Source organism: Molossus molossus, unplaced genomic scaffold (genome assembly GCF_014108415.1).
Source record: "Molossus molossus isolate mMolMol1 unplaced genomic scaffold, mMolMol1.p scaffold_m16_p_20, whole genome shotgun sequence".
In the NCBI taxonomy this organism is placed as follows: Eukaryota; Metazoa; Chordata; class Mammalia; order Chiroptera; family Molossidae; genus Molossus; species Molossus molossus.
In genome coordinates, this window is record NW_023425356.1 from 51,033,625 (window position 1) to 51,061,620 (window position 27,996).

A 27,996-nucleotide genomic window follows, 5' to 3' on the forward strand; every position below is an offset into this window, starting at 1 on the left:
ATCGCACCGCCCCAGGCCGGGGGAGATAGATGGCTGGAACCAGTTTGACATGAAATATAAAACAGGCGTGGGCCGTTGTGAGGAAGGAACGTCTGCTTCTTCCATCAGGAACACGGGCCAGTGGCAACCAGCGCACGGAGTAGGCAGCGGGCAGCCGCGTGCCGGCTCGGGCTCCGACAGCCGGGACACCCTCGCTGGTCTGTCCTCTGCTACCTGACTCTTCGCGTGGCTGCTTCGGCTCCCTCCCCTCACGGAAGGCGGCTGGAGTGGAAAGCTCGGGGGACCCCCCCCCCCGCCACTGGGAAATGTACACCGGGGCTTGATGACCAAGACAAAGCGTGGTTTCCAAGTACACGACCTGACGCTGGGGCTCATGTCGTCATCAGGGGAAGCCTGCCCCTGGGCCGGGGGTGCCTGCCCTGCGCTGCTCGGCCTGGGATGTCCAGGAGTTGAGTCACGCGGGCCCCGTCTCCAGCCCCCCCTGTGGACGTAGGGGACCCCCCTGGTGACTGCTCTTTCCCAGCTGCCTTGTTATCAGCGTCCCCACTTCATGGGAAGGGCTGTGGTGAATTTCTGGCAAGTGAGTAGGAAGTCGCTGTTCTCAACAGCCCGACGCGGGCGGGGGCCGCCCGGCTAAGCGTATAAGCAGCCTGGGCTGGGCAGGCAGCAGAAAGCCGCCGGCAGAGGAGATGGTGAGTCGTGTCTCTTTCCTACAGGTGCTGGACGAGCTGCCGTGGTTCGGGGCTGAGGCAGGCAGGTCAAGGTTCAGAAAGTGAGGACAGGCACCAGTCATGTGGCTTTATATGGACTAGCCCTCCGTTGTTCTGACCCTTCAGCAGCCTTGTGAGCAGAGGTTACTCCCAAGTGCTGGTGAAGCCGCGATGCTGGAGACCGGCGGGAGGGTTTCCCGTCCCCAGCCGTCCTCCGTCTTTGTCTGAGCCCTGGGAGTCTGCTGGGGCGGTGGGGAGTATCCTGTCGGTGACTCGGTTTCCTCACCTGGAGAATGGTCAGTGCTCTACGTCAGCATCACCGTGCGGGTGAGCTAAGCTTGTCGCTCTGAGCCGGCGCCTGGTTACCGACGAGCAAATGTTCACTCGTGCAGGAGAAAGGACATTCTCGGGTTCTGTGAGGTTTGGGGGCCAGGGCAGATCCGAGGAAAAAGGCTTTCTGGAATTCCCGAACCTTGTCCTAAATAAGACACCGGCGGGTTTCACCCCCAGTGGAGCATTTGGCACAGTCCCAGGGGCTAGATCCTAGTCTGTGGCTCAGTGGGACCCAGCCCATCTCCTTGAACGAGATGCCCCTTATCCTGACTCACCTCACCTCTCGGCTATAACTACAGTTACTTTTTTATTTATTTATGTATTTTTGCATTTATCTTCAGATAGAGTGGGAGGGAGAGAGGGAGGAATAGAGAGAGAGAAACATCGATGTGAGAGAGACACATCGAGTGGCTGCCACCCACATGACCCCAACTGGGTCCGGGGACAAACTGCAACAGAAGTACATGCTCTTAGCAGGAACCGAACCCGGGACTCTCTGGTCCACGGGCCGACGCTCTAACCACTGAGCCAAACCGGCCAGGGCTACAGTGTACTTTTCACATTCTTGCAAGGAGGGTTTTCTGTGTCGGGGGAATGTGGTAAGAGGGCGATGAGGAGAAGGGGAAGGAGTCTCAGCTGGCCTGACCCTGAACCCCAATGACCCAAGCATGTGGATTACTCCTGTCTTATCTTTCGTGTACCATCACTCCTTCCGAACGGGTCAGCTTGCACCAGAAGTCATTCCCCTCTTCCCTGTGTCCTCCTCAATTTCAGGAGGATGTTAACATACTGGTCTTGGAGTTCTCTGAGATTCTGATGAAGGAAGTCCCCTTCCGGGATAAAAATAAAAATCCACATAAGCACCAGGCTTATGGAAAACCATAGGAGGGGTCCCCGGCCTCCATGTGGGGCCCCGGTTGAGCGCTCCACCCTGTCGTCATCCATGCCTTGTGCTCAGATGTTCCTGCGGCCTCCTCAGTGGAGACCGGACCTCCGCTGAGCACCAAGCCCTGGGACTGTTTTAATATTACGAAGGCAAGCCCTGGCCGGTTTGGCTCAGTGGTTAGAGCATTGGCCCGTGGACCAGAGAGTCCCGGGTTCGGTTCCCACAAAGGGCATGTATCTTGGTTGCGTTTGTCCCCGGCCACAGTTGGGGTCATGTGGGTGGGGGTGGCAACCAGTCGATGTGTCTCTCTCACATCAATGTTTCTCTCTCTCTCTCTCAGCAATGGTGACCAGTTGTCTAATTTCGATATATGCTTCGAGTCTTAGTGTTGATGGCCTGGGTTTCCTCCGGTTCCGATTTCTCATTTGCTGTTCTGCTTAGAGACACCCCCCCCTTTCCCACCCTCTCTTACTCCTGCTCTATCTGAAGATAAATGGAAAAATGTCCTCGGGCGAGGATTAAATATATATATTACAAAGGCAAGCCCTCTTCCTTTGCCCCTGAACACATTTGCCTTTTTAGGGATTCAGGAACCTCACACCCAGCGTGCAATTTGGCTCAAGTTCCGAGAGGAACTTCATTAACCTCTAGGACCTGAGGAAAGAGGTTAAGGTTTACCAGCGGGATGTTTTCAATCAGGCAGAGCTCAGAAGTGGAGCTCTTACTGGTCACTTACAGGGACCGGGTTCTCTTCCGCTGACACCTTTAACTGTCCGAGGTCTGTGCCTTCCAGTTCTTACTCTTCCTTCCGTTACTGTCTTTTCAAAACGCAACCCAGTGGTGCACCCTCTCCGGGCCTGGCCACTGGCTCTTAGAATGTCCAGCGCAGAGCTCGGTCAGTGGAAGTTGATCGATCAAACCCTCCAAGATGAAAATGACTTGTTCCGTAACAGATGGCGCTGAGACCAGACCCTGGACCTCACCCCAGAGAGTAGGCACACGGGCATTTCATAGACCCCACTCCGCCACTGCCTTTGGGGTGTCTAGCTTGGACCGCAAAGCAAGGCAGGAATGTTATAACATCAGATACAAAGCAAACCCTTTAAATTTTGGGAGGAGATAGTGCAGTCATTATCCAACGGACTTAAAAAAATTTTTTTATATGTGTTACTTTATTTTTAATGCGACTATATCACCCTCAGCCATGGTGACCAGTTGTCTAATTTTGATATATGCTTCGAGTCTTAGTGTTGATGGCCTGGGTTTCCTCCGGTTCCAATTTCTCATTTGCTGTTCTGCTTAGAGACCTCCCCCTCCCCCACTGTTTCATTTTCTACTTTTTATGTAGGGCTAGTAATATCTGTGATACAAACCCCCCCCCCCGAAACTTAAGGGAAATCATATTCTGTCCGTTGTAATGCCTTGTGAAATCTGGATGCTGTCACCTACAAGGTGGACAGCTCTGCCGCCCCAGTGACGGTCACCTCTACCTCCCCGGTTTGCATGCCCACTGACCCAGCCCAGCCAGGCCCTCAGTCACTCCCACTGGGACTGGGACAGTGGCCTCCTCTTACTGCTCGGCCTCCTGTCTAGTTCAGCAGCAACACCCTTGTTAGATGCATCTGTGAGAACCCTGGCAACTGGATTCTCCTCCTGTGACGGTCACTTCAGACTCACAAGAGCTGGCCCCAACCTACCTTCTCAATGACCCGCTAGGACCTTCCAGCTGCAACAGCAATCAGACCACCTCGCCACCCCTCTCAGCAACTGCCCCCCACTTCCCTCCACCTCCAGCTGCTCAGCCCCGTTTGGTTCCCAGGGTGAGGCCACCAGCTCCAGCACATGTGCTTCCCTGCCCACTCCGTGCCAGCCACGCGACGCCCTCCTGCTCGCCGAACACTCCACTCTGGGCCCCTCCTCAACGCCTTCGCGTCCGCGTGTCCTCCGGTGCTCAGTGCCCTCCTCCCCCCGCTTCTCACTGGCTGGTTTCTTGGGGTCATGCGGCTCTTGGCTTCACGCCACCTGCCCTGGCCTCGCTGTCGGACGTGACCACCGGAAACACACTCCCCTGATTCCCTACCTGTCGCCCGTAACTCTCATTTCATGTTCACTCGAGTGCTGTGGCGTAGTGACTGGTGTTTGTTTCGTTGTCTTCCTCAGGAGAATGTGCATCCCATAAGGAGGGGAACTGTGTCTGTCTTTGTCATTTTAACACCAGTGCCTCGGACAGGGGCTGACCTAGTGCACTGATCGGTCAATAGGACTGGAATAGCAATGGGAAAGAACACAGGCCGTGGCCGGGCAGCTTCGATCCCGGTGCAGGCAGGAAGGGCCTGGCGACAGGGCAGGAGAGGCCTGGACTTACAGAGCTAGTCACGCACAGGAGAGGGTGCTCTGCGCACACGGAGACAGAGAACGTTCTAGAAACTATAAGGAGTTTTATATGTCTCCACGGAGTTCTCTCGGGAGGTTGAATGGAGGGGGAATGTCGGGAGATGAGGCTGGACAAGCAGCTTTCGACCTTTTTCATCTCACGGCCCACATAAAATAATTACTAAAACTCTGCGGCACACCCAAAACATAGATATTTTTGCCAATCTGACAAAATAGAAAAAAAAAAGGTATAATTTTGATTCATTCACACCAGAGGGCTATGGGCTATGGTTGTGTTGGCAATTGTTGTTTTTTAATTTGACCATCGAAGGAAAAAGATGTCAGCGCCCTGACTAAGCCGTCTGGTATTGCACGTGTTAACAATTCTCTCGGCCCTGGCCGGTTTGGCTCAGCGGTTAGAGCGTCAGCCTGCGGTCCAGAGAGACCCGGGTTCGGTTCCTGCTAAGGGCACGCACCTCGGTTGCAGTTTGTCCCCGGCCCTGGTTGGTCGTGTGGGTGGCAGCCACTCGATGTGTCCCTTTCACGTCGATGTTTCTCTCTCTTTCTCTCCCTCCTGCTCTATCTGAACAAAAAATGGAAAAATGTCCTCAGGTGAGGATAAAAAAAAAATTCAGTACACGGGTTGGTCCCGCCGACCTAGACCAGTGGGAAAGGTCACGTCTTGAAGGATCTTGCGTGTATCATCTTGAAGGGCGTGTGCACCACTAGTAGGACCAGCTGATGGGTGTGGGTCATGAAGCAATGCAATCAGATGCTTGCATTCGGAACATCATTCTGACGGTATGACGGAGAAGGAGGGAAGACGGGTCATGGTGGGGAGAGGAGAGTCGCAGATGACTGTCCTGACCCGGGAAGGAAATGGTGACGTCTGACGTAGGGCTGGGGCAGAACAGTGGGAGTCGGGAGAACGGCCAGGTGTCTCGTCAGAAGGTACAGTCAATAGGATCGATGTGAAGGGTTTGGACAAGGGAGAGATTCCTGGTCTTCCCTCCCTGGCCCCAAGGCCAATATCCAGGACCTCCTACGTGGAAAGGGGCCAGGCTTCTTATACGACGACGATCCCACTGCCTGCGGGTTTCTTCTCTCCTTAGGCCTGCTGTCTGAGAGCCACGCGGAAATGGACGTGTCGGGCAGTGGTCTTCAGGATCGCCCAGCTCCTGTGCCTCAGTGCCCTGATCTCTGGTAAGGTTTCCTAACCCTCCTCTGGCCCTGGGGAGTGAGGGTGACTCTCCGAGGGGGGCGGTAAGGGAGAGCGCCGGCTGTCCACGCTCCGATTCCAGGAGAGACAAAGTGCACCCGCACCCTCCCGCTGCCAGCAACGCTGCAGGAGGACCTCACGTGGACCGATCCAGGACCGTGTCCACCAGGCACCATCGGCCCAGGCCCCACCACTCTGCGGAGCCCACAAACACATTTTAATTTTTTTTTTTTTTTTATCCTCACCCGAGGACATTTTTCCATTTTTTGTACAGATAGAGTGGGAGGGAGAGAGAGGAAGAGAGAGAGAGAGAGAAACATCGACGTGAAGGGACACATCGAGTGGCTGCCACCGCACGACCAACCAGGGCCGGGGACAAACTGCAACCAAGGTACATGCCCTTAGCGGGAACCGAACCCGGGTCTCTCCGGACCGCAGGCGGACGCTCTAACCGCTGAGCCAAACTGGCCAGGGCTAATTTCTTTAAAAGTGATTTCCTTCTGGGTCAGAGAAAATGTTTATAGAATATAACGATAGATTCATCTTTATGCCCACGCAGTCATAAAACACAGCTTTGTAATGAGACCTGCGGAAGAAGGGCCAGAGGGCAAGGGTACCGAGAGTCCACGGAAGTCACCACCTGCCCCGGCAACACCGGGACAAAGTCTGGTGGCAAAACCAGGCCGCGAAGGTGTCAGTGAGGGAGGGACACACGGAGCTGACCCTCCTGCGGGGGCGGAGGGAGGGAAGAGGAAGAGGGCTGTGTAAACAGGACAGGGAGCCCCTGCCAGGCCGACCGCTCGCACCGGGCGCCTCTGCACCGGGAGCTGCCCTTCTGGCTGAGCTCCCGCCGGCTCAGACCACGGTACCGGCACCCGCTCGCGTGCGGCTTCGTAAATCCAAGGGCACGTCCTATATGCCATTTGCTCTCACGGACATTTCTTTAAAAGGCCTGTTTTACACTTTGTTGAGTAAGCAGAGAAGGCGGAAATGGTTTAGCCAAGACGCCGAGAGCCGTGGAAGGGGTGGAGGGGAGCCGGGAGGTCTGCGCCCCGACGCCTCTGCCACAGGCCGGCTGGGGTCCCCCCGCCAGGGCGGACGGAGCACCTGTGAAGTCCCAGGCTCTGTGCCTGGTGCCGAGGAGCCAGAGAGAGACCACCTGCAGGGCCCACAGTCCGGCAGAAACAGCCCCCACGATGCCCAGCGGTCAGGGAGGTGGAGGCAGAGTCGAGGTGCGGCGGTAGCCCGCAGGGTGAAGCACCCAGCCCAGCGGGGAGGTCGTGGGAAGTAAGGGGAGGGAGAGGTTCTGGGCTTAGGCGGGGGGCCCAGGGTGGCAGGATAGCGGGGCAGCGGCGATGGGGCTGGGCCAGCAGGCGGCTCCGCGTCGTGAAGCACCGCGGTGTCCACAGGAACAGCTACGACCTGTCGATGCGAGGCGGCCCTCCAGGCATCTCGCGGGTCATGTCATTCGGACTTGGCAGGTGACACATGCCCCCTCCATGCATAAGATGAGAACTTCCGAGGTCCCTTCCAAGTGTGTTGTCCTGATTCCAAATCTTTCATACCAAGGACCCTCAGGAGAGGACATTTTCCTCTTGTGACTTCATGTTCATTTTAAGTGAAAGGTGAAAACTACTCTTTTTCCTGGAAACAGCTGGATTAGAGAGAGAACAGTCATGCTTGGGGTGCTCGTCTTCCTGTCAGAAACTCATCTGACGACATAGAAGTGCACCCCCCCTCACAGCCTGCCCTGGGTAGAACCCTACCTAACCAGACTAGAACCCCACCTAACCAGCTAGAACCCTACCTAACCAGACTAGAACCCCACCTAACCGGGTAGAGCCCTACCTAACCAGCTAGAACCCTACCTAACCAGACTAGAACCCCACCTAACCGGGTAGAGCCCTACCTAACCAGCTAGAACCCTACCCACCTAACCCGGCTAGAACCCTACCCACCTAACCCGGCTAGAACCCTACCCACCTAACCGGCTGGAACCCTACCCACGTAACCCGGCTAGAACCCTACCTAACCCGGCTAGAACCCTACCCACCTAACCCGGCTAGAACCCTACCCACCTACCGGCCGGAACCCTACCTACCTAACCGGCTGGAACTCTATCCACCAAACGCGGCTAGAACCCTACCCACCTAACCCGGCTAGAACCCTACCCACCTAACCCGGCTAGAACCCTACCCACCTAACCCAGCTAAAACCCTACCCACCTAACCCAACTAGAACCCTACCCACCTAACCTGGCTGGAACCCTACCCACCTAACCCGGCTGGAACCCTACCCACCTAACCCGGCTAGAACCCTACCTAACCCGGCTAGAACCCTACCCACCTAACCCGGCTAGAACCCTACCCACCTAACCCGGCTGGAACCCTACCCACCTAACCTGCCTAGAACCCTACCTAACCCGGCTAGAACCCTACCCACCTAACCCAGCTAGAACCCTACCCACCTAACCGGCTGGAACCCTACTCACCTAACCCGGCTAGAACCCTACCTAACCTGGCTGGAACCCTACCCACCTAACCCAGCTAGAACCCTACCCACCTAACCCGGCTAGAACCCTACCCACCTAACCCGGCTAGAACCCTACCTAATCCGGCTAGAACCCTACCCACCTAACCCGGCTGGAACCCTACCCACCTAACCCGGCTAGAACCCTACCTAATCCGGCTAGAACCCTACCCACCTAACCTGGCTAGAACCCTACCTAACCTGGCTAGAACCCTACCCACCTAACCCGGCTAGAACCCTACCTAACCTGGCTAGAACCCTACCTAACCTGGCTAGAACCCTACCTAATCCGGCTAGAACCCTACCCACCTAACCCGGCTGGAATCCTACCCACCTAACCCAGCTGGAACCCTACCTAACCCGGCTGGAACCCTACCCACCTAACCCGGCTGGAACCCTACCCACCTAACCCGGCTGGAACCCTACCCACCTAACCCGGCTGGAACCCTACCCACCTAACCCGGCTAGAACCCTACCCACCTAACCTGGCTAGAACCCTACCTAACCTGGCTAGAACCCTACCCACCTAACCCGGCTAGAACCCTACCTAACCCGGCTGGAACCCTACCCACCTAACCGGCTGGAACCCTACCTAACCAGGCTGGAACTCTACCTAACCCGGCTAGAACCCTACCCACCTCACCTGGCTAGAACCCTACCCACCTAACCCGGCTGGAACCCTACCTAACCCGGCTAGAACCCCACCTAACCAGCTGGAACTCTACCCACCTAACCCAGTTCTCCCTCTTCCACTCAGAACTGGTGAGCCAGAGAGAAGTGGCTGCGTGGACCTATCACTACGACACCAAAAACTTATCGTGGCCAAAAGCCCGGAACTTCTGCCGGGAGCACTACACAGATTTGGTGGCCATCCAGAATAAAAACGAAATCGCTTACCTCAATGACGTCACACCTTACTACAGCCAATACTACTGGATCGGGATCCGCAAGATCAACGACAAGTGGACCTGGGTGGGGACCAATAAGACCCTCACCCCGGAGGCCGAGAACTGGGCGGACCACGAGCCCAACAACAGGGGGAGCAACCAGGACTGCGTGGAGATCTACATCAAGAGCCCGTCGGCCCCGGGCAAGTGGAACGACGAGCCGTGCCGGAGAAGGAAGCGGGCGCTGTGCTACTCAGGTAGGCCCCTGCTCGCATGTGTCTGCTGGAAACAACTGCTGTCCTGGCTCGTGACTATGGCCGCTCAGTCAGCGACCTGGGTCACGGAGCCGGGGACATGGAAACGGAGTGACCTGTCCATCAGGCAGTGCTATTGAGCACCTAGCAGAAGACAAGATCCGGACGAGGGAAAACCGGACATTTGAAACCAGAAGGAGATTTTTTTTTTTTTTTAATCTTCACCTGAGGACATTTTTCCATTTTTTGTTCAGGTAGAGTGGGAGGGAGAGAGAGGACCGGAGAGAGAGAGAGGACCAGAGAGAGAGAGAGAGAAACATCGATGTGAAAGGAACACATCGAGTGGCTGCCACCCGCATGACTGACCAGAGCCGGGGACAAACTGCAACCGAGGTACATGCCCTTAGCGGGAACTGAACCCCGGTCTCTCCGGACCGCAGGCCAATGCTCTAACCGCTGAGCCAAACCGGCCAGGGCCAGAAGGAGATTTTAATACCATCCGCCCCCCCTTCTCATTTCATAGCGGATGGAACAGGTGCTCAGGAAGCTCTAGATTCCTGACACGTGTGTCCACCGCTCCTTTTGTGCCACTGAGCCCTCGTATACGTTGAGAGGGGACTGGGCCCTACCCCTAGGGGACACAGCTGTAACTAGAACCAACCGAGCACCAGCCTGTCCCAGGCACTGTCACTGGTTCGTGGGCATGAGGCTGTTGCCTATCAGTGGCATTTAGTCCTCACTCGCGTCCCCCCGTTACCCTCTTTCTGCTGAAGAAGGGAAGGCTCAGAGCCACTGGGGACCTGCCCGGGCGGCTCGTGGGGATGGAGCCCCTTTGAAACTCACGCTGACCTCAAAGCTGGGCCTTTGCAGCCACACAGGCAACCTCTGCGCTACCTTCTCAGGAGACCGCCTGAGAGCGTGACCAGGGGGTGCAAGCGCGCTCTGGTTTCCTTCAGTGACGGCATGCTTCAGGCCTGCTGGACTTAGGGGGTCCTGGGGGATACGGACAGGGAAGAGGCCAGTGGAGGTGGGGAGCCTGGGAGTATATTGGATTCTCAACGCGCCCGGTTCCAGACCAAGCGGACGCGCACGAGCGCTTGGTCTCCCCAGATCCACGTGCCCGGGGCCACTGCTGACCCACCTTTCCAGGGTGTCTTCCCTGCAGAGGAACCCCTCCTGCCCTGAGGGTCACACCAGCACTGTGGCCAGGGACAGTGCTCGTCACCCTGAGCCGGACAGCCCTGCGCACACTGAAGCTTCTTCCTTACTGAGTCATCTAGCAGATGCCACATTCTGCTATGTGTGTTCTAAGTCCTGTAGATTATGAACACCTCCCCCTAGAAGCCCTCAACAGTAGGAGCAGAACACACGGAACAGTATCCTTCCACTTTCTCCATCTCCTCACCCCAGCCTCCTAGCTGAGGAAAAACATACCCACGAATTCATTGCCATGTAGTCAGGCCTCATTTTATAAACAACTTATTTGTTATTAAATAAATTAATTAGCTAACGACATCAGCAGTGACCAGGATGGACAGTACTAGGATATTAGCTCATGCACCTGCTCCCCCTGTCGGCCCATAGGGCTGGCCCTGTCAGATTGTCTTGGCTGCCCCTAGATGGTCCGATATGCCACGGCATCCCTGCCCGCCCCCAACCATCAGCATCCTCATGGGCAAGACAGTCTTCTCCAAAGAGGGTGTAAAAAACTACAGGAGGGAAAACAGATGGAAATTGATTGGCATGAACATTGCCACCCCTCTAACCTGCAGCCCTGGCCAATGTCACTAGTTGGCACAGTTTCACCTGAGTGCAGTCGGCTTCCCTCTCCACTGACGCTGATTGGCATTTGGCCATCCCCGGTGAAAGGGTGTAGGGCCCCATCAGCCCTCCGCAGGAGGTAGACGGGGAACAGAGACATATACTGCGACAAGAAATGCTGTGGGAGTAACCCCACAGATGTCAGCCCCTGTCAGGCCTCAGAATAGGCTTTCAGAAAAAAAAGATGTATTCATTGAATTTATTTCTTTCCTGGAGGTCCAAAGGAATGTCAAACAAGTGACCGATGTAACGGAAACCCTGAAATGGAGTAGAACACAGAACGCTGGCTGGTTTTTGTTTTTTTTTTGTTTTGTCCCTAGAGTTCGGAGACCCTGGGGAAGCCACAGTCAGGACAAAATCTGAGCGCTTGGAGCACAGGGCAGGCAGGCATGGCTACTGCAAGGGCTGGGGGTCAAGGCGCACAGGCTGGGAGGAGAGGACCAAGCCCCTCCCTGCCGGCTCCTGCTGCCTCCTGCACCTTCTCTGTGCTGGTCGTCACGGGGCCTCCTGCAGAACCGTGCGTGGCGTATAGACTCAGAGCATCTCAGAACAGAGAGGAAACAGAGAGAGCATCCACACAGTCCCCCTGTGACCTGTGGATTCCCTCTCGCAATAGGAGCCCGAAGTGGACCAGCGTGTGGCCAGGGCTAAGTGCAGAGGAAACACCCCCAGAAAACAGCCTGGCCACGACCTCGCCCCCGCGATGACCTCATCTGTGAAAACACTCTCAGGGCTCTGATAGCATCAGTATTAACAGTAATCCCCACCTACTGCCTGGTGCGTGCACCCTCCGAGTCTCCTGCAGGAAGGAGACGCTGGCCCTTCTCCGTCATCGCTCAGTGGGCCAGGCTGAGTGAGGAGGGCCTGGCAGGGCAGCTGGGCACATCTGAGCCTGGCATATTTAGACCTGGTGAGACGTCTGCTCCTAGAGCTGTCTGTCCTTTACCGTGAGCAGGTGTCGCACGACCCCTAGGCCCTCAGCTCCTTCACCACGAGGCACTGGGCACAGATTTGATGAACAAAGGGTGGAAAGGCTTGGGCCCTAGTGGCGGGCACGTTGGGCTCCATGCGGGATCTGGCCTGAGGTCACAGAGAGGTCGCCAGGAGGCAGCAGAACCAGGACCGTGGTCATGTGTGCCTCCCACATCCGATTCCAGCCCCACGCTGTGACACCTGCCGTGGGGTTCCGGAGCAATAACCACTCTTGGCTGGAAGGCACCACCTATCTCGTACCGCACAGAGGAGTTGCCGTCTGCACTCTGTGGGTGGCTCCGTTTGTCCCTCTGTGTCACACAGAGCCGTCCCTCCTCGGGCAGCACCGAATGCAGCCTGGCATGGAGGCCACGGGACGCCCTCCACGGGAACAGCTGGCTCTCCCCGGCCCCGTGGTTCTGTGGTCGCGCTGCCGTGGGCTCCCCCGACAGGGGCTGAGCCTGCGGCCTGGGACGAGAGCCCAGCTTCTCTCCACACGTCCCGGGAAAGCCCAGGCTCTGACCCCTGCTGTCCCCGCAGCCTCCTGCCAGGACGCGTCCTGCAGCAGACAAGGCGAGTGCGTGGAGACCATCGGGAACTACACCTGCTCCTGCCACGCCGGCTTCTACGGACCAGAGTGTGAACACGGTGAGGCCGCCGGCTTCCGATGCTGTGGTCGTACCCCTGTGCTTCCTGCCCTCTGTCCGTCTGCCCCTCCCACACTGCCCCTCGACACGGCTCTGGGTGAGCGACACGCCCAGAGAGAACTGTGTCCTCAGCTCTCCGAAGGGAGGTGAAGCGGAGGTGAACTGTCCTTGTTTAAAGTAAATGGCAGTGAGAGAGAGTTCCTCCCGAGACGGCCCAGGCCAAGGACGTCGGGGCGACAGGCCGGTTAGAGCCGGGAGGGGCAGGGCGGAGAGGTTCTCCAAAGGGTCCGGCTTCAGCACACCTGCCCTGGCTGCACCTGCGTGGGAAGCACCAGCGCTCCGGCCCGCAGTCAGTGCGGGAACCGACCTGGTCCGCACGTGCTCGGACCGCGGGCGCCCTCGGGGGGCTTCTCCTTCGCTCGGCTCGCGCGCCCCTTCCCCTGGGCCGAGGCCGCACACGTGCGCCGAACGTGTGGCCGAACAGACCCCCACGATGCGTAGGGAGCAGGCCTACTCCTCCCCGGAACTCCGAGCGGAGCATAAGCTTCCTCATTAAAAACCGCGGACCACAAGGAGGGTCCCAGGAAGGGAGGAGACCAGGGCAGCGCCAGCTTTGACCTCGGTGGCACTGCCTGTCCGGGCAGTGTGAGCGCTGGACCTGGGGGCGGCACGGCCTCCCCGTTCCCGCGCTGGGCACGCTGTTCCGCCTCCAGGAGTCTCGGGCTTCTCACCTGAGACCTGAGCTAAGAACCGCGAGGGGCCTGGTGAGGACGAGGTCTGCAGACAGCGCGCCGGGAACCGCTGGTATAAAGGCCCGCGGAGGGCCGGGCCCTCGCTCCGTCCACCTGGTCTGCCTCTTTTCCCCCTTCCTGCCCCAGTGGCATGTACAGCTGGGGGACAACGTCTTGTGCTTGATGGGGACTAGGCACAGTGGCTACTAGGGCCAAGAGGGAGGTGACCCGGTGCAGCTGGAGGTGGCCTTTGCGGGGCGCACGGGGCGCGGCGCTGGAAGCGAGGCTGAGGCCGCGCCAGGCAGTGGGCACCTCAGCGCTGCCTGTGCAGCACCCCGCCCCCTCCGCTCGGGGCAGAAAGGAGGGAAAGGGCCGCAGGAAATGAAGGGGTGACTAGGGAATTCCCGGGATGTCTACATGGCAAGCCCAGCTCTGCTAGGGGGACCTGAGACTTTAGGGAAGCCCCTTAAACGTGCTGAACCTCACTTTTCTCACCCGCAAAGCGAGAAAGGAAACACTAGAGGCTCTTTGGTTCGTAAATGCCCCGATTCTGTGAAAACCCGAAGTCTAAGCCCAGGGTTTCAGGGTGCTCACTCGGGGACGAGATAAGAGAGTGTCAACGATCAGCTCTGCTACTCCAGCCTTTTCCTGTGACGTCCAGCCTGCTCTAGACCCACTTATCTGCAAATAACCCAATACATGTTTGTTGTTTGTTTGTTTGTTTGTTAATCCTCACCCAAGGATGTTTTTCCATTGATTTTATAGATAGAGTGGAAGGGAAAGAGAGAAAGAGAAAGAGAAACATCGATGTGAGGGAGACACATGACTGGCTGCCTCCTGCACAAACCCAGCCGGGGCTGGGGATCAAACCTGCAACCCAGGTAACCTGCCCTTGACTGGGAATTGAACCCACAACCTTCACTCCGCGGGCTGACAAGGGAGAGGTCTCAGAGATCACTGGGGCCGCTCTTGTCTCCGGCCAGGTAAACCGTACCAAAGAGATAGTGGGATGTTCTACGCATCCAGAGATGGGGTCTCAAACTCCCTTGATAAGCCCCCTCGAGTTTTCTGTCCTGCGGTCTGCCTCTGACGCTCTGATGATGTTACTACTGTCTGTCACCGCCGCTGCTCCTGCTCTTGCTGCTCATCATAGCAGATGGTCTCTACGGGGCACGTTAGTCTAACTCCATGAGGTAGTTTCAATGATTACTCCCATTTTAAAGATTCGACTTAACATACATGGAATCCATGTGTTCTCTCCATGGATGACCATTTATTTCACATGACTGAGATCATGGTGTATGAGATCATACCGTTTATACTTTTCCACTTACCATCATCCCATCAGACGCCTCCCATATCTTTCCAAGGTGAGACACATCCTTTTCAGTGACCCTCAGTGTTCTCCCCATGGATCCACCATTACTTACTTTCAGCTTCTGACTGGTGGCGTTTATATTGGTTCTCACTATTTTGCGCTTCTGAATAATGTGATGAAAACGATCGAGAAAGTGATGTGTCGATTCGCGTGTCGATTACACACTTAGCACAGGTTCTTCAAAACGATTGGCAAATACAGCCCAGATGTTTCACAGCGGCTCAGCACTTCCCTCATGAAATTCTTCGGGGGCCTCTGTGATGAAGGGGCCCTTCTCTGTCCCCCAGTTCAGGGATCTCTGCTCCTGGCCCAGACGGGGTGGAGGGGCGGAATCGATGACAACCGGGGTGCCGCTGGTCCTCACTCCCTCCCTCCCTTCTCACCCTTAGCTCTGCAGTGCCAGGCTCTTCCAGCTCCACACGAGGCCCAGGTGGACTGCGTCCACCCCTTTGGTGCCTTCAGGTACCAGTCCACCTGCAGCTTCACCTGTCGGGAAGGCTCCCTCCTGGTGGGAGCGAATGAGCTCCAGTGCTTGGCTACTGGGAGCTGGAGCGCCCCTCCTCCCCAGTGCCGAGGTAAGACGACCCTTCCCAGCGGCTTGGGCGTGAACTGTGGGCTGCTCTCTAAAGGACTTTTAGAGGTGCCAACTGTCTGGCAGCCAGCAGTTGAAATAGACTGGAAAACTCTCGGACACTCGCGTCCTGTAACCCAGACAGCCCAAGAGGCAGGGCGCTGGGCAGTGGGCGAGGGACTGGCCCCTGCCAACAACTCACCAGGGCCTTCAGCAGGACCTGAGGCTGCCATGGTGACCCAGGTGAACTGTGCTCACTGGGCTCCAATTAGTATGTAGAAAGAAGGCCAGGGGGCAAAAGTAGCTTGAGGATGGTTGCCCTGAGGCTGACCTGGCTCTGCACCCCAGGAAGCATGGGGTCTCGTGGTGGGATGGGGAGGGGCAGAGCGCAGGCACCTGGCTGCAGAACCCTCCAGTTCTGTGCGGTACCACAGAAATACACTTGGGATCAAGGGAAGAGGCAGAAAGAGGAGGAAACTTATCTATAGACGCAAGGTTATAAGGGTCTCAGAATACAAATGTGCGTACTCAGCATAAGCATGTCCATCTGATGTAAAACAGAGCCAGTGTGTTCTGGCAACATTGTACAAAATACGACCGGTCGTGATCCTGTGTTTGGGACCTGAAGGACAATTGTACACTTTGTATACTCCTCTTTCCGTTTTCACGTAATGTAGCCAATTTTTTTCATTACATTTATGGCAAATACTACTTCTCGGAAGCAATGTTTTCATGTATAAAAGCGACAGGAAATAAGAAACAGGGAAACAATGAAAACTCTCTGAAGTACCCCCACCTTCAAATAGGCACTGTGAGCTCTTGTACGAATCCCTCCGATATTTTCCTCCTCCACTTTTCCCTCCGTGCAGTTAGTATTTTTAGATGCTTATACAATTGTAGTAACAACATTAAACAGGCAAGATGCTAGATGATTCTGCAAATTTTTACCTTTGCCTTGTTCTTCGCACAAGCTTTCAACCTCTGGGTGGAAGCAGGCAGATACTGTTTTTAATGGAGAGGAAACCACTTGCTATTAGGTCACACACACACACACACTCACACTCACACTCACCACTGTTAAGTTAGGGCAACAGTAAACGAATGAATGAATGAGTGAATGAATGAGTGAATGAATGAATGAATGAACTCAGCAGCACTGTAGGTCCCTCACCCCGGACACAGTGAGCATGGCAAGCCACCGGCGCTGGGATGGGGCGCACATTCTGGGCTGTGTCTGGCGGGACCAGGCTGAGGTTTGCCACCTGGACCCCTCAGCTCGCATCCTGGCGACTCTGAAGCCTGGGCATGTCACAGGCCCATGCAGCTTTGGGGAAGACAGTGATCAGAACGCTGCCACGCACCCCTGGGCTGTGCAGGGCACAGGTTACAACTCACTCCCCAAGCTGTCCCGTGTGTGGGCGTTGCACAGCCAGGAGGTTGACATGCCCTGTGACTTCCTGTGACCTTCCAGTTCCCTTCTGCTTTTGCTTCTTTGTTTACTCTGACTGAACTTTCTCCTCTCGCTGCTGGTTGAGCATCCAGTGAAATAAATACCACGTGTGGGCTGGGCAGGATGGGGCCAGGAAGCTTGCAATCTACTAGTTTGCAACACTTCTGAGAGTGTTATCTGTTTCCCTTTCCAGTGCCCTTCCCAGCCCCGCGTCTCCACCCCAGCTGTCAGACCCGTGGCCCCGAGAGCTGGGAATGAATTCCATGCCACCAAGACCCGCCCTGCTTGTCCTCACAGATCATAGGCGGCTTGACCTTTCCCCTCTCCCCTCCCCCAGCGGGCGCGCACACACACACGCGCACACACAGATTTCAGGTTGCTGAGTTCTAATCCTCTTCTCTCCTCCTCTGCATGCCCGTAGCCCGAACCTGCACACCTCTGCTGAGCCCTCGCAATGGAATGATGACCTGTGTCCAGCCTCTGGGGAGCTCCAGCTACCAGTCCACGTGCCACTTCACCTGTGACGAGGGCTTCTCCTTATCCGGGCCAGAAAGACTGGATTGCACTCCATCTGGACACTGGTCAGGTTCCCCCCCAACGTGTGAAGGTAGGACCACCCGTCGGCGCTTTCCTAGGGCTTCTCGGGTGGCGCTACAGAACGGGGTGTGGGTAAAACTGTCCTAAGCCCAAGGAAACACGCCCACCACGAAGCGTGGAGAGCCAGACCGGATGCAGCTTCTCCCTCCTTCCTTCCCTCCCTCCCTCTCTCCTCATGATAACTTCAGTCGGACAGTTCACAGTTTCATAGTGTTCTTGTGTCATTGTGGCACCCGGCGTTCACCACAGTTCTGTGTTCCTTCCTTGCCGGTCTTGGTCTCCCACACTCTTCCCCCAGGCAGGCCCACAGTCACCTCTCCTGACTGCTAAGCCCAGACGTGAGCTTCGGGCGGGGTGGCATTTCGTCCCAGCCCCTCGGGGTCTCAGCGTCCGACTCCCGTGCAGTTCCTGTCCCCCTCCACTCTCGGTGGATTACACAGTGGCCACGAGACATCGTTCCACATTCCTTGAGAGCAGGAACTGCCCTCCTCACGTCTGCATCCCTGCAGCAACCAGACAGCGTACACATGGGCGTGACAAACATCCGCTGGATGGACGCGCATCGTTTACCATGAGAACGTTGTATTCAAGCGCGACTGAGAGTGAATTGGCGGAACCGTCGAAGGCAGGGGCTGGGTCTTACAGTCTTTGACTTCCCCCAAACGTCTGGCTGATGCAGTGCCCAGCATATGGGGTGCCCTGAAGCAAAGTGCACGGAATCAGTCAATCCATAGGTCACGTGTACTTTCCAAAGGCACCACGGGGCCGATTCACTGTTCAGCAAACTGGGTGGTAATGAAGCCAGCAGGCGTGTTTATTGCTCTGTCATGAGTACCGGCTATTATCACATTCGATCCCCTCAGCGCTCTTTCCAGGGTTGTTTTCATCCCCATCTTAAAGACGAAGAAACCGAGGCTTCGAGGAAATAAATAGCAGGCAAAGGGCAAGTAGCTGGGAGGCAGGGCGCTGGGATCCAAAGCCAGGTCTCGTCTGACCGCAGGGCTCGTGTTGGCACCACTACACCACACTGCCACCCAGTGGCGGGGTTTCTACCTCCTGGGGCAGCCGCTGGTAAAATTCTCTCCCACTCCCCAGGCTGCAGTGACAGCTGCTGAGGGAAATGAACTTCAGAAATGGCAGCGTCTGGCGATCAGATGAGAGAAGATGCGGATAGAAATTTATTATTAGCATTATATGAAAAACAGCTAAACTATGATTTCTCCTTTCTGGGGGAATGAACGCTGGATTAATATCCGAGGACCTGCATCGTTCTCCCTCACAGTCATGCTCCTTGTTAGAAAGTCATGTCACACCCTTAGTGGCCGATTCAGAAAGGAGAGGAGCGGACAGGATTATCTCTGGGGTCTCTTCCCCGGCCAAGGATCCTGCCAGTTAAAGAACATAAATGGCTACTGTCTGCTGTCAAAAAGATAGAGCACGGCCCTCGCTGCTTTGGCTCAGCGGTTAGAGCGTCGGCCCAAGGACCAAAAGGTCTCGGGCTCCATTCCCGGTCAAGAGCACACGGTTGCAGGTGCCATCCCCAGTCTGGTTGGGATCATGCAGGAGGCAACCAATCCATGTGTCTCTCTCCCATCGATGTTTCTCTCTCTCTCCCTTCCACTGTATCTAAAAACCAGTGGAAAAATATCCTCAGGTGAGGATTAACAACAACAACAAAAGAGATACTGCAGGCTTCTGAGGACTCTAGGACATTAACGGGCGATAGCATTAGGGCATCATTCACTTATTTCTCCTTCATTCATTTACTCCATCAACACGATTGTTAAATCGCAATCTCTGAGGCCCCTGTTTCCCCCACTCCTTCCCAGCCCTGCTTCTCCACTAGCAGGGCATTTGCCTCCCACCCCGCAGGCCTAGCCCTGCCCGGAGCCCAGCACCCGCCCCGCCCACAGGCAACACCTTCAGCCAACCAGGGGACTCAGACCTGCCGTCTGTGTCCAAGGCCGACCTTGAGCTCTGGCTTTTATACCTGTTTCCACCTCATTCTCCAAATTCATCCTGCAGACTTAACAAATGTTCCTCTCCTTTTCCCATATGCCCGAGTCCGTGGCTGTTTAACCCTCCAGCAGTGACCCAGGACCGGTTTCTGTGTAGTGTTCCCAGCACCCTGGGGCCAATCGGAGGGGCTCGGGGCCACCGCGTAAGCAGGGGTGGTGGCAGGCGGAGTAATGGGTCTCCCTCTTCAGAGAGCAATGCGAGATTTCACTGTTTGAGTGGTTCCGCAGATATTCCCCACCCCCCTCTCTGTAAGCCCGCCAGCCCTCCCCTCCTGCCCTCTGCTCCGTGGCCTGTCTGTGTGTGGAATGCTACTGCCGAGCAAACCCCGGGCGCAGCAGGGGCTCGGCCGATGTCTGTTGACTACATGAAGGGATGCGCTGGTGCGAAGCGAAGCTTCCGAATGCACTGGAAGACGTTGACGTTCTTGATTCGCTTCTCCAGGCACCAAGTGCCCAGAATTATTTGCCCCAGGGCAGGGAAGCCCGGATGTTCAGACACACACGAGTCCTCAGTGTGGGCGCCAACTGCCGTGGCTCCTGTCTCCGGGGCTTTAGGCTGCAGGGGCACCGGGGCTAAACGCAGAGCTTCAGGGAGATGGACGGCACCGCACCCCGCTGTGAGGGTGCCGCAGCAGTGTGCGGTGGGACAGCCCTTCTGGAAACTTCCTCCACAGTAGTAACAAACACGTACACAGCTCTTACCGGGTAACAGCTTTACATTTCATCATCGTTATGATTGTGAAATCACTAGTTCTCACGAGATAGGGTCTAGGGAGCACAGACGGTGGATTGATATATGTATAAGGAGTGACAGGACTTTTTCATATTTGTGGATAAAAGGTGCACAGCTTTGCAATCAGAAATTGTCTCTCCTAATTTCGGCCTCTTTCTCAAAGAGCTTTGTTGGGCCAGTGGGTGGGTCTCCAGGACCTCAGTCAGGAGAGGGCACAGGGGTAGCGTCATCGATCCAATTCCTAAATCAAGGGATCGAAATGCAAAGGGCATCTTTCTGCTGCATGTCATATTAGTGGCCAAGCCGGTGGCATGCCTCAACCCTCACATGTCATGCTGACGTTCGGCCAGAGGACAGTACCACCCCCAACAAAGCAGGGGTGAGCAGGCAGTTGGCTCGTGCACACTGGTTTCTACTCCGCGTCCTACGTCTCCACACTCACTCTCCTGCTTTTTAAAAATCTTTGTTGCTGTTGACAGTATTAGAGGTGTCCCCCATTTTCCTCCCTTTGGCCCCCTGCCCCCAGCCCCTGCCCAATCCTAGGTTCTTGTTGTTGTTGTTTAATATCGGTGACATCGACCTCCGTTTCTAGCAGGAGAATTCTCTCTCCAGGGACCTGCAGTACTTCTCCTCCTCTGTTCTCCATCCCTACCCTAGGCGCTGTGGCTGGAGCCTCCGGCGGTGAGCGGAGTGGGAGGCAGGGATCCTAGGAGGGTCCCGAGTCCATCACTCTCTGAACTCCAGTGTTTCCTCAAACAGGCACAGCACCGGCTCCTGTTCCAGGGGTGCGATGCCCAGCCCTCATCGCCCCGATGCAGGGGAATATGTCCTGTAGACATTATCTGGGGACCTTTGGACCGAACACCGCTTGTCACTTTGAATGCACATCCGGATTCACGCTCAGGGGAGAGGCTGCTATCCGGTGCACACCGTCAGGACAATGGACAGCAGCACCTCCAGCCTGCAGAGGTAAGTGAAAAGGGCGGCAGTTCTGATGCTAACTCCCTGCAGCCACTCAGCTAGTCCGGACACCTGCCTGGTGAGATCCCTTCCAGGCCCCGCGGCCACGTCAACTGTCAGCTTCTCTGTGAAGCCCACCCCAGGCCCCGTTAGGAGCCCCATGCGGGAGGCGTAGCACCTTTTGTCACAAGCTCGACTCCATGCCTAAAGGAGGAAGCATTTGTAAAGATCCACAGCTGTGTTAGAACAATGAGCATGCTCGGCGTAAAACCAGCTACGTGAATGATGCCGCACAGGCTGCACTTCTGGTGATTGCGTGACAGTGTAAACACTCCGTGACTTCATGATTCGAACCCGAATGAAAAGACAAAGCATGCATGACACCGCCGGGAGGGCCATCACCCCACACACAAAGCCTCTCCCTTTGGCTTCCCCCACAAAGCGCAGCACGGTGCTTTGCCAATGCCGCTCCTTCTCCGTGTCTATTGGAGTTAAATTTAGGAGAAAAGCTTCAAGTTCCCCGAAAAATCGTTTAAAGGGGGTGGTGGTCTCTACTTCTTTCAAACTTCCCGGGTCCACCTAGGCTGAACACTTATTAAATATTTTATTTTATTTATGTTTAATCCTCACCCCAGGATATTTTAACATTTATCTTCAGACACAGTGGGAGGGAGGGAAGGAGAGAGAGAGAGAGAGAGAGAGAGAGAGAGAGAGAGAGAGAGAGAGAAAGAGAGAGAGAGAGAGAGAAATTGATGTGAGAGAGACACATCGATTGGTTGCCACCCACACGGAGGTACATGCCCTTGGCTAGCATTGAACCTGGGACTCTTTGGTCCGCAGACTGATTCTCTAACCGCTGAGCCAAACCAGCCAGGATGAACACTCATTGAATATTTTAATATTTAATACTAAATGCTGACATGCCAGCCAATGGCCAACTCTAGTAAGAAGAGCATTTAGGACAAAAGCAGGATTTTATCAGTGGTACTTTCGTAGGCAAGACAGATGGACCCCTCCGCAGGCATTTCCCAGATGCCGCCCTGTGCCTGTCCTACCCTTGGCTTGGCGTCCTCCGAGTGGGTGGCTCAGTACGTGTGATGTTGGAAGAGCTAGTGTGCATGTCGGGGGTGGCCCCGCTCCGCCCTGACCCTTCCTGATCTGGCTCGTCTCCTAGCGAACTAGCCCAGTGACAAACGAGACTGTGATCTCCTTCCCCTTCCCCTCCACATCTGCTTTGCCTGCAGCCGTCAGGTGCTCCGAGCTGCACACGGCTGAGCCAGTGCTGATGGACTGCTCCCACCCTTGGGGAAACTTCAGCTACGGCTCGGCCTGCACCTTCGGCTGTCCGGAGGGTCAGTCGCTCAATGGCTCGGCCACCGCAGCATGCCAACCCAATGGCCAGTGGTCAGCGGCCGTGCCAACCTGCCAAGGTATATTTTTCATCTAGTTTAGGAAGCCACACTGATTTGGAAAGTAACACAATCAGTGTTCCTTCTCTTTATTTCTGACTGGTCTCACTTTCCGCCACTGGGTTTTCCCGGCACTGCACACACGTTTCACAATGAATCAGGGCGAGTCACCTGCTTGACACCGAGCGGAGGGAACTCGAATCGTGACTCTGGGTAGATGTCGCCAGTGCTTCTTCAGAGCTCGGACTGATGAAATGAGCCCTCTCATTTCTTTATAATCTGGGGAGTAATGCACCTTGAAGTTTCTAAATGTTTTAGGCTGGAGGGTATGTATGCAGATTGCTACTTTATCTCAGGAGAACTTGCTTGCTGGCAAACCTCTGAAAACTAAACACGCCACGGGTCTTCCTTAATTAAGCTCCATCTGTTTGTAAGATTTACTTCATTCATCTTTTTATTTTCATTTTTTTCTCTGCAGCTTGTCATTTCTCTACTTTTTGTTAAATATATATTTTTTTAATTTTTAAAGTTTTTTTTTCTCTATTGATTTTAGAGAGAGAGGAAGGAGGAGGGAGAGAGATAGAAACACTGATGAGAGAGAACATCGATTGGCCACCTCCGCATGCCCCTCAGTGGGGATCGGGCCCACAACCTGAGCATGTGCCCTGACCGGGAATCGAACCGGCGACCTCTTGGTGCAGGGTGGACGCTCAACCACTGAGCCACACCGGCCAGATTTAAGTATATTTTTTATTGCAACAAAAATTACCCAGTTTTCTTTGTTTGCCCAAATTTCCATTTCTTTGGCCTACCATTCGATCATTTAATTCCTTTTAGCACGTCCTTACCCTGACTCCTTTGGAAATTGCGTTTGATATGTAAGCCTTAGGGATGAAATGCGATTCTGCGACTCCCGGGTCATCTGTGCTGTTGGGACCTTGGGTGATCCTCCTGGGACCCCTCCTGGGAGGAGGCTGGTTTGCACAGCACCTTTCTAAGTCTTTGTGCGTGTGCGTGCGTGGGTGTGTGCGTGTGTGTGCGTGGGTGTGTGTGCGTGTGTGTGTTGCAGAGGTGCCGCTGACGACCCAGGAAGCCCTGACTTACTTCGGTGGCGCAGTGGCCTCCACAACCGGCTTGGTGATGGGTGGGACACTCCTGGCCCTGCTGAGACGCCGCTGCCGACAAAAAGGTGAGTGGCACCGGGTCTGCCCCTCCTCTTCAACTTTCACGTGCGCTCGCTCGCTCGGGTGGGGCAGTGAGACCCCCTCAGCGTTCCCCTTTGAAAACATTTGCATTAGAAGAAAACACTGCCCGTCAGAATCGCCTCTATGCAAACAAAGAGCTTCATAGAAACACAGACCCTCATGTAGGGAGATCTGGAAATGAGGTTGGCCTTTGAGGGGGGCCTGTGGTCTAGGGAGCCTCAGTTACCTCCAAAACGAATTAAGGTAGCGTCTCGCCTCTCCTTCGTCGTCTCCGCCTTTCGGTCACGCGTCAGTCATTTCCTGACCACCTGTCCCCGGTAGGACGGCCCAGGAGGATGGTCCCTGGTGTGTGGATGTCTAGTCCCACGGGGAGGCCCGCAGAGGGACGCCATGCTCCTGCGGAGGGGCAGTACCGTGTCAGGGCGGAGTACTACGGAACACAAAACCGAGGTGTTCCCACCAGCCCAAGAGGCCAGAAAGGCTCCTTGGAGCGTAACTTTGAAGAAGAGGGATTTGCCGAGGGGAAAGAAATAAAAGCAGAAACAGAGTTCCAGCAGAGAGCGAGAAGTGTGAAAAGACCTAAAGGGGGGGCCCCGCGGGGAAATGCTCTGTCCAGCAGCTCAGTGCATCCGGACCCACGAGGCGCGTGGGGGAGCCGAGACGTGAAGCTGGGGCACAGAGCTGCCGCCTTACTCACGCCTCGGTGTGAGAGCTAAGAGAGCTGTCTGTGCTGCGGAAACAGGCGCAGCTAAGGCAGGGTCTCAGCAGGGGAAGGACCCACATGGAGGGGGCCCTCGAAGGGAAGCCACATCTATCAGACTGTGCAGCTGAAAGAGCTCTGGCCCGGGAATAAGAGAAAGGGGCCATTTCTTCAGGGTCGGAGCATCCTTCCCCCGCCGGCCCCAGAGGCCCAGCCTGTCCCTAAGTTCAGAAACCTCTTCTGATTGTGAACGTCCTAGGATTCTGAAGGTCCAACAAGAGGCCAGTGCTGCCTAAGGCGTCCCTCTCCTGCGAAGTCAAAATGGACACTCATTGTCACATTAAAGACTCAACCATGCCCTGCAATAAATATACCTGTTCATCTGCAGTTGACCTAATACGGTGAAACTTTCCTAGCCATGAGATGCTTCGATAGACAGGCCCCGCCGTGTTTTCGGGTTCCGCTGTCGGGGTTCCTGGTTGGAGTAAGACAGGAGAGCCCTGATCACATACGTCACCAGGGATGGACGGTCACAGTTACGTCGGGAGGGTTTCTTAACCTGCCCGAGTGATGGCCGAGGGAGCGTGACACCAGATGCAATGACAGGGGCCTCAAGGGCCAAAGACGTGAGGTTCGAGAACCAGTGATCTCAGCAACAACCAAACGCAGCCCCGAGGCGGAGGCTGGCATTAGACGCAGGGAGGGAGGTTGTGACTGAAAGGGAAGCGGAGACAGGAGAGAGGACTCTGCAGTCACACTGTCAGGTGTGTTGATTTAGCCCAAAACAGGGAGGCCCTGCCTCTCAGGGACAGATTGTTCCCCGGACGCCTCTTCCAACGAGTCCATCTGAAAATCAGTCCACCTCCGACGTTCCCCGATCATTCCTATCAGGGGTGACCTTTCTCCTGCACTTTGTCTTTCTTCTAAACCAATCATTTGTGTCTTCCTGCTTATTTCAGACGATGGGAAAAGCCCCCTGAACCCTCACAGGTAAGACGTTTTACGATTGAGTTCGTTGTTCTAGTCTGAAGTTTCATCCGCCCTGAGGGGTCAGAATGACCACGCGGAACACCCCCTCGGGCAGCAAACCTGTTGCAATGGCCTCTTCACCACTTCTGAAGGATGATGCGCAGGCAATCGATCCTAACCACACCTGTTTTTAAAAACTCAAACAAGTACCCTAATTATAGTACAAAGGGAAAGATGGGAGGGAAAGTGAGTTTCCGTGGAAGTAAAACACCAGAGCTGGGCACTACGCCGGTGGGTGGACGAGGTCGCCAGAGGCATGTGCCTTTGGGTGGGGTCACTGTGAAGGCAACAGCCACAGAGGACCCCTGACAGGGAGACTGCAACAGTGACTCCAAAAGCATCAGAGACATTGCCCACCTGGCTTTTAAAATGGTGAACGATTGGTAAAAAGTCTGGAAAACCTGTTAAAATCCCCCCTCAATTCACATGGTAGTTGCATCTTAGAAGGTGTGAACAAGCAGCAAAACCAACGTAACATTTACGTACAGAGCAGTGGAGTTCCAGGCTGCGAGATTTTTTCACCTACATGAATACTGAGTGGCTATGCCAAAGTCATACGGCGTGTAGGACAGTTCCTCTGTGTCCTGCGCGTATCAGGACATCAGCATCCTCGACCCGGCCCATAAATGTCAATAGAACGCTTGATCATTAAGAAACTTAAAACACACCTGTAGGGGGCAGTACTACCACTCTTTGAATGCCATTCTTGCCCAATGATCAAGTATCAAGGCTGGGGATCTTGTGAGGATTTCCTCTCACCCAGAAGAACCTGCAGCCCCGTAAGGGGCATAGCAGGGATTCAGTACCCAAAACATCAACGATAGCTTCACCTGGTACAAAGGCAATGCACACGTCCCAGAGCCCTTAAGCAGGATCTAGAGAATCTTGTCTGCATCCCCTCGTTCCCTTTTTTTTTTGGTACGTGCCCTTAGCGGGAACCGAACCCGGGACTCTCTGGTCCGCAGGCTGATGCTCCAACCGCCGAGCCAAACTGGCCAGGGCCCCTCTTTCCCCGTTAAAGCAGAATGCCAGGGGGCGGGCGGTGACCCCTGGTCTGGAGGGACCAGGCGCTGGCCTGTGGTCTGGGGCTGAGCACCACAGGGCAGGTCACCTTTGTGCCTCTGTTTTTTAGCCACCTGGGAACATACGGAGTTTTCACAAATGCTGCGTTCGACCCGAGCCCTTAAGGTAAGTTGCCTATGGAGATATTTTTAAAGGCAATAGAACAGCACGGGGAGGGGGGAGATTCAGATGTCACAGCTTGGCTTTCTTTACATAGCCAGGAGCTAAATTTTAAGCAAGCATTGCCTTTTCAAGCCATGGAGAAAACCGTGTGGGCACAGGGGACACGTATGGCAGTCGAGTGACGAGAGGAAGGGGGTTCGTGCGAGGATTTCCGTCTCCTCCAGGGCGGAAAGGTCCAGGGAGACCTCCCTCGTTTCGAGGTGCACGGCCTTCCCTTCGGCACCCCCCAGGCGGCATTGACACTGTGGCTTCGTAACCGGAAGCCTTGGCTGCCGGGAACCTTTGCCCGTTTTGTGGAGCCAGGGCCCTGTGCAGCCTGCTGGGGAAACGACACGGGCCGGACACCGCTCCCCCAAACAGCTCGGGGCAAAGCGGAATCTCCCAAGACAAGGAGCCTACACAGCAGAAAGCCTGGAATCCAGAAAGATTACAGGGAGCCTTGGGGAATAGATATGACGAGAGCTTTCTTTCAATGTTTTTAAAAGGAGGTGCAATCCCTTTCCTTTCTGTTGGTTCGTTTGCAGAGACCGTCCTTCGGGTCGCCCCACTCAGCCTCAGGGGATGCTGTTGCCACCAGCTTCCGGCTGGACCTGACTGCACTGCAGTGTGTTTGCTGCCGTTTCTGTAAATACTTGTGAATACAGGACACGGCATTTCCTTTAGACTAGCTCTGGACCAGAGCGGGACTGTGCCGTGAACCCAAACTCTCCACCCGCTGCCCTTGCTGCTCCACCTCCTCACCTCTCCGCTTCCTCCAGGCCCGTCCCAGCAGCTGGGGCTGACCGTCTGAGTGGTCTGTGGGCTTCGCCCCAGCGGTCACTCCTTAGCCAACGATCGGAGCATCTGAGTCACCAGAAGACCAGACTGTGAAGAAATAAAAGTGCCTCTTTATTTTTGGACTGGAGGAAAGTGTCCTATACTTTCTGGAAGGCAGGAAGCATCTCTGGTTGGAGGGAAGTTCTGTGACATGTCTGGGGTCCCCAGGACGGTGGCGTATGAACCCTCTAAGGCCCTGCTGCGGAGGTTTCGAGCGGCCTCGGACAGCACCCGGGGCTGCAGAAGACCAAGAATCCAGACGGGAAGGCACATGTACTGGGACGGTCCCTCTACTGGTCACTCTCCCCAAAGACCGATATTCAAATGTGTCATTAAAAGGGTCCCCCCACCTCTGCCTGGCCAGTTTGGCTCAGCGGTTAGAGCATCGGCCTGTGGACCAGAGAGACCCGGGTTCGGTTCCCGCTAAGGGCACGTACCTCGGTTGCAGTTTGTCCCCGGCTCTGGTTGGGGTTGTGTGGGTGGCAGCCACTCGATGTGTCTCTCTCACGTCGATGTTTCTCTC

At 55.5% G+C, this 27,996-nt stretch overlaps 1 protein-coding gene across 2 annotated transcripts; it reads left to right on the forward strand.

Moving 5' to 3' along the window:
- The first annotated feature begins 422 nt into the window (after positions 1-422).
- LOC118636936 (P-selectin-like) lies at positions 423-27,919 on the forward strand. Of its 2 annotated transcripts, XM_036271905.1 has the most exons (12): positions 424-692; positions 5,415-5,505; positions 8,808-9,194; positions 12,525-12,632; positions 15,130-15,315; positions 17,183-17,368; positions 20,869-21,078; positions 22,314-22,499; positions 23,548-23,667; positions 25,343-25,373; positions 26,545-26,600; positions 27,182-27,917. In XM_036271905.1, exons 1-11 carry the CDS (start codon positions 690-692, stop codon positions 26,597-26,599), a joined length of 1,563 nt encoding a protein of 520 aa, XP_036127798.1. In that variant the 5' UTR covers positions 424-689; the 3' UTR covers position 26,600; positions 27,182-27,917. The 2 variants fall into 2 exon arrangements, with proteins under 2 accessions (XP_036127799.1, XP_036127798.1); XM_036271906.1 differs by lacking the exon at positions 15,130-15,315 and having other exon boundaries at positions 423-692; positions 27,182-27,919.
- The last annotated feature ends 77 nt before the right edge of the window (positions 27,920-27,996 follow it).

Coding starts and splice junctions, on each gene's coding strand:
- LOC118636936 (XM_036271905.1), top strand. Junction 9,195..12,524: donor GCGGGCGCTGTGCTACTCAG/GTAGGCCCCTGC, acceptor CTGTCCCCGCAG/CCTCCTGCCAGGACGCGTCC. Junction 15,316..17,182: donor CCCTCCTCCCCAGTGCCGAG/GTAAGACGACCC, acceptor GCATGCCCGTAG/CCCGAACCTGCACACCTCTG.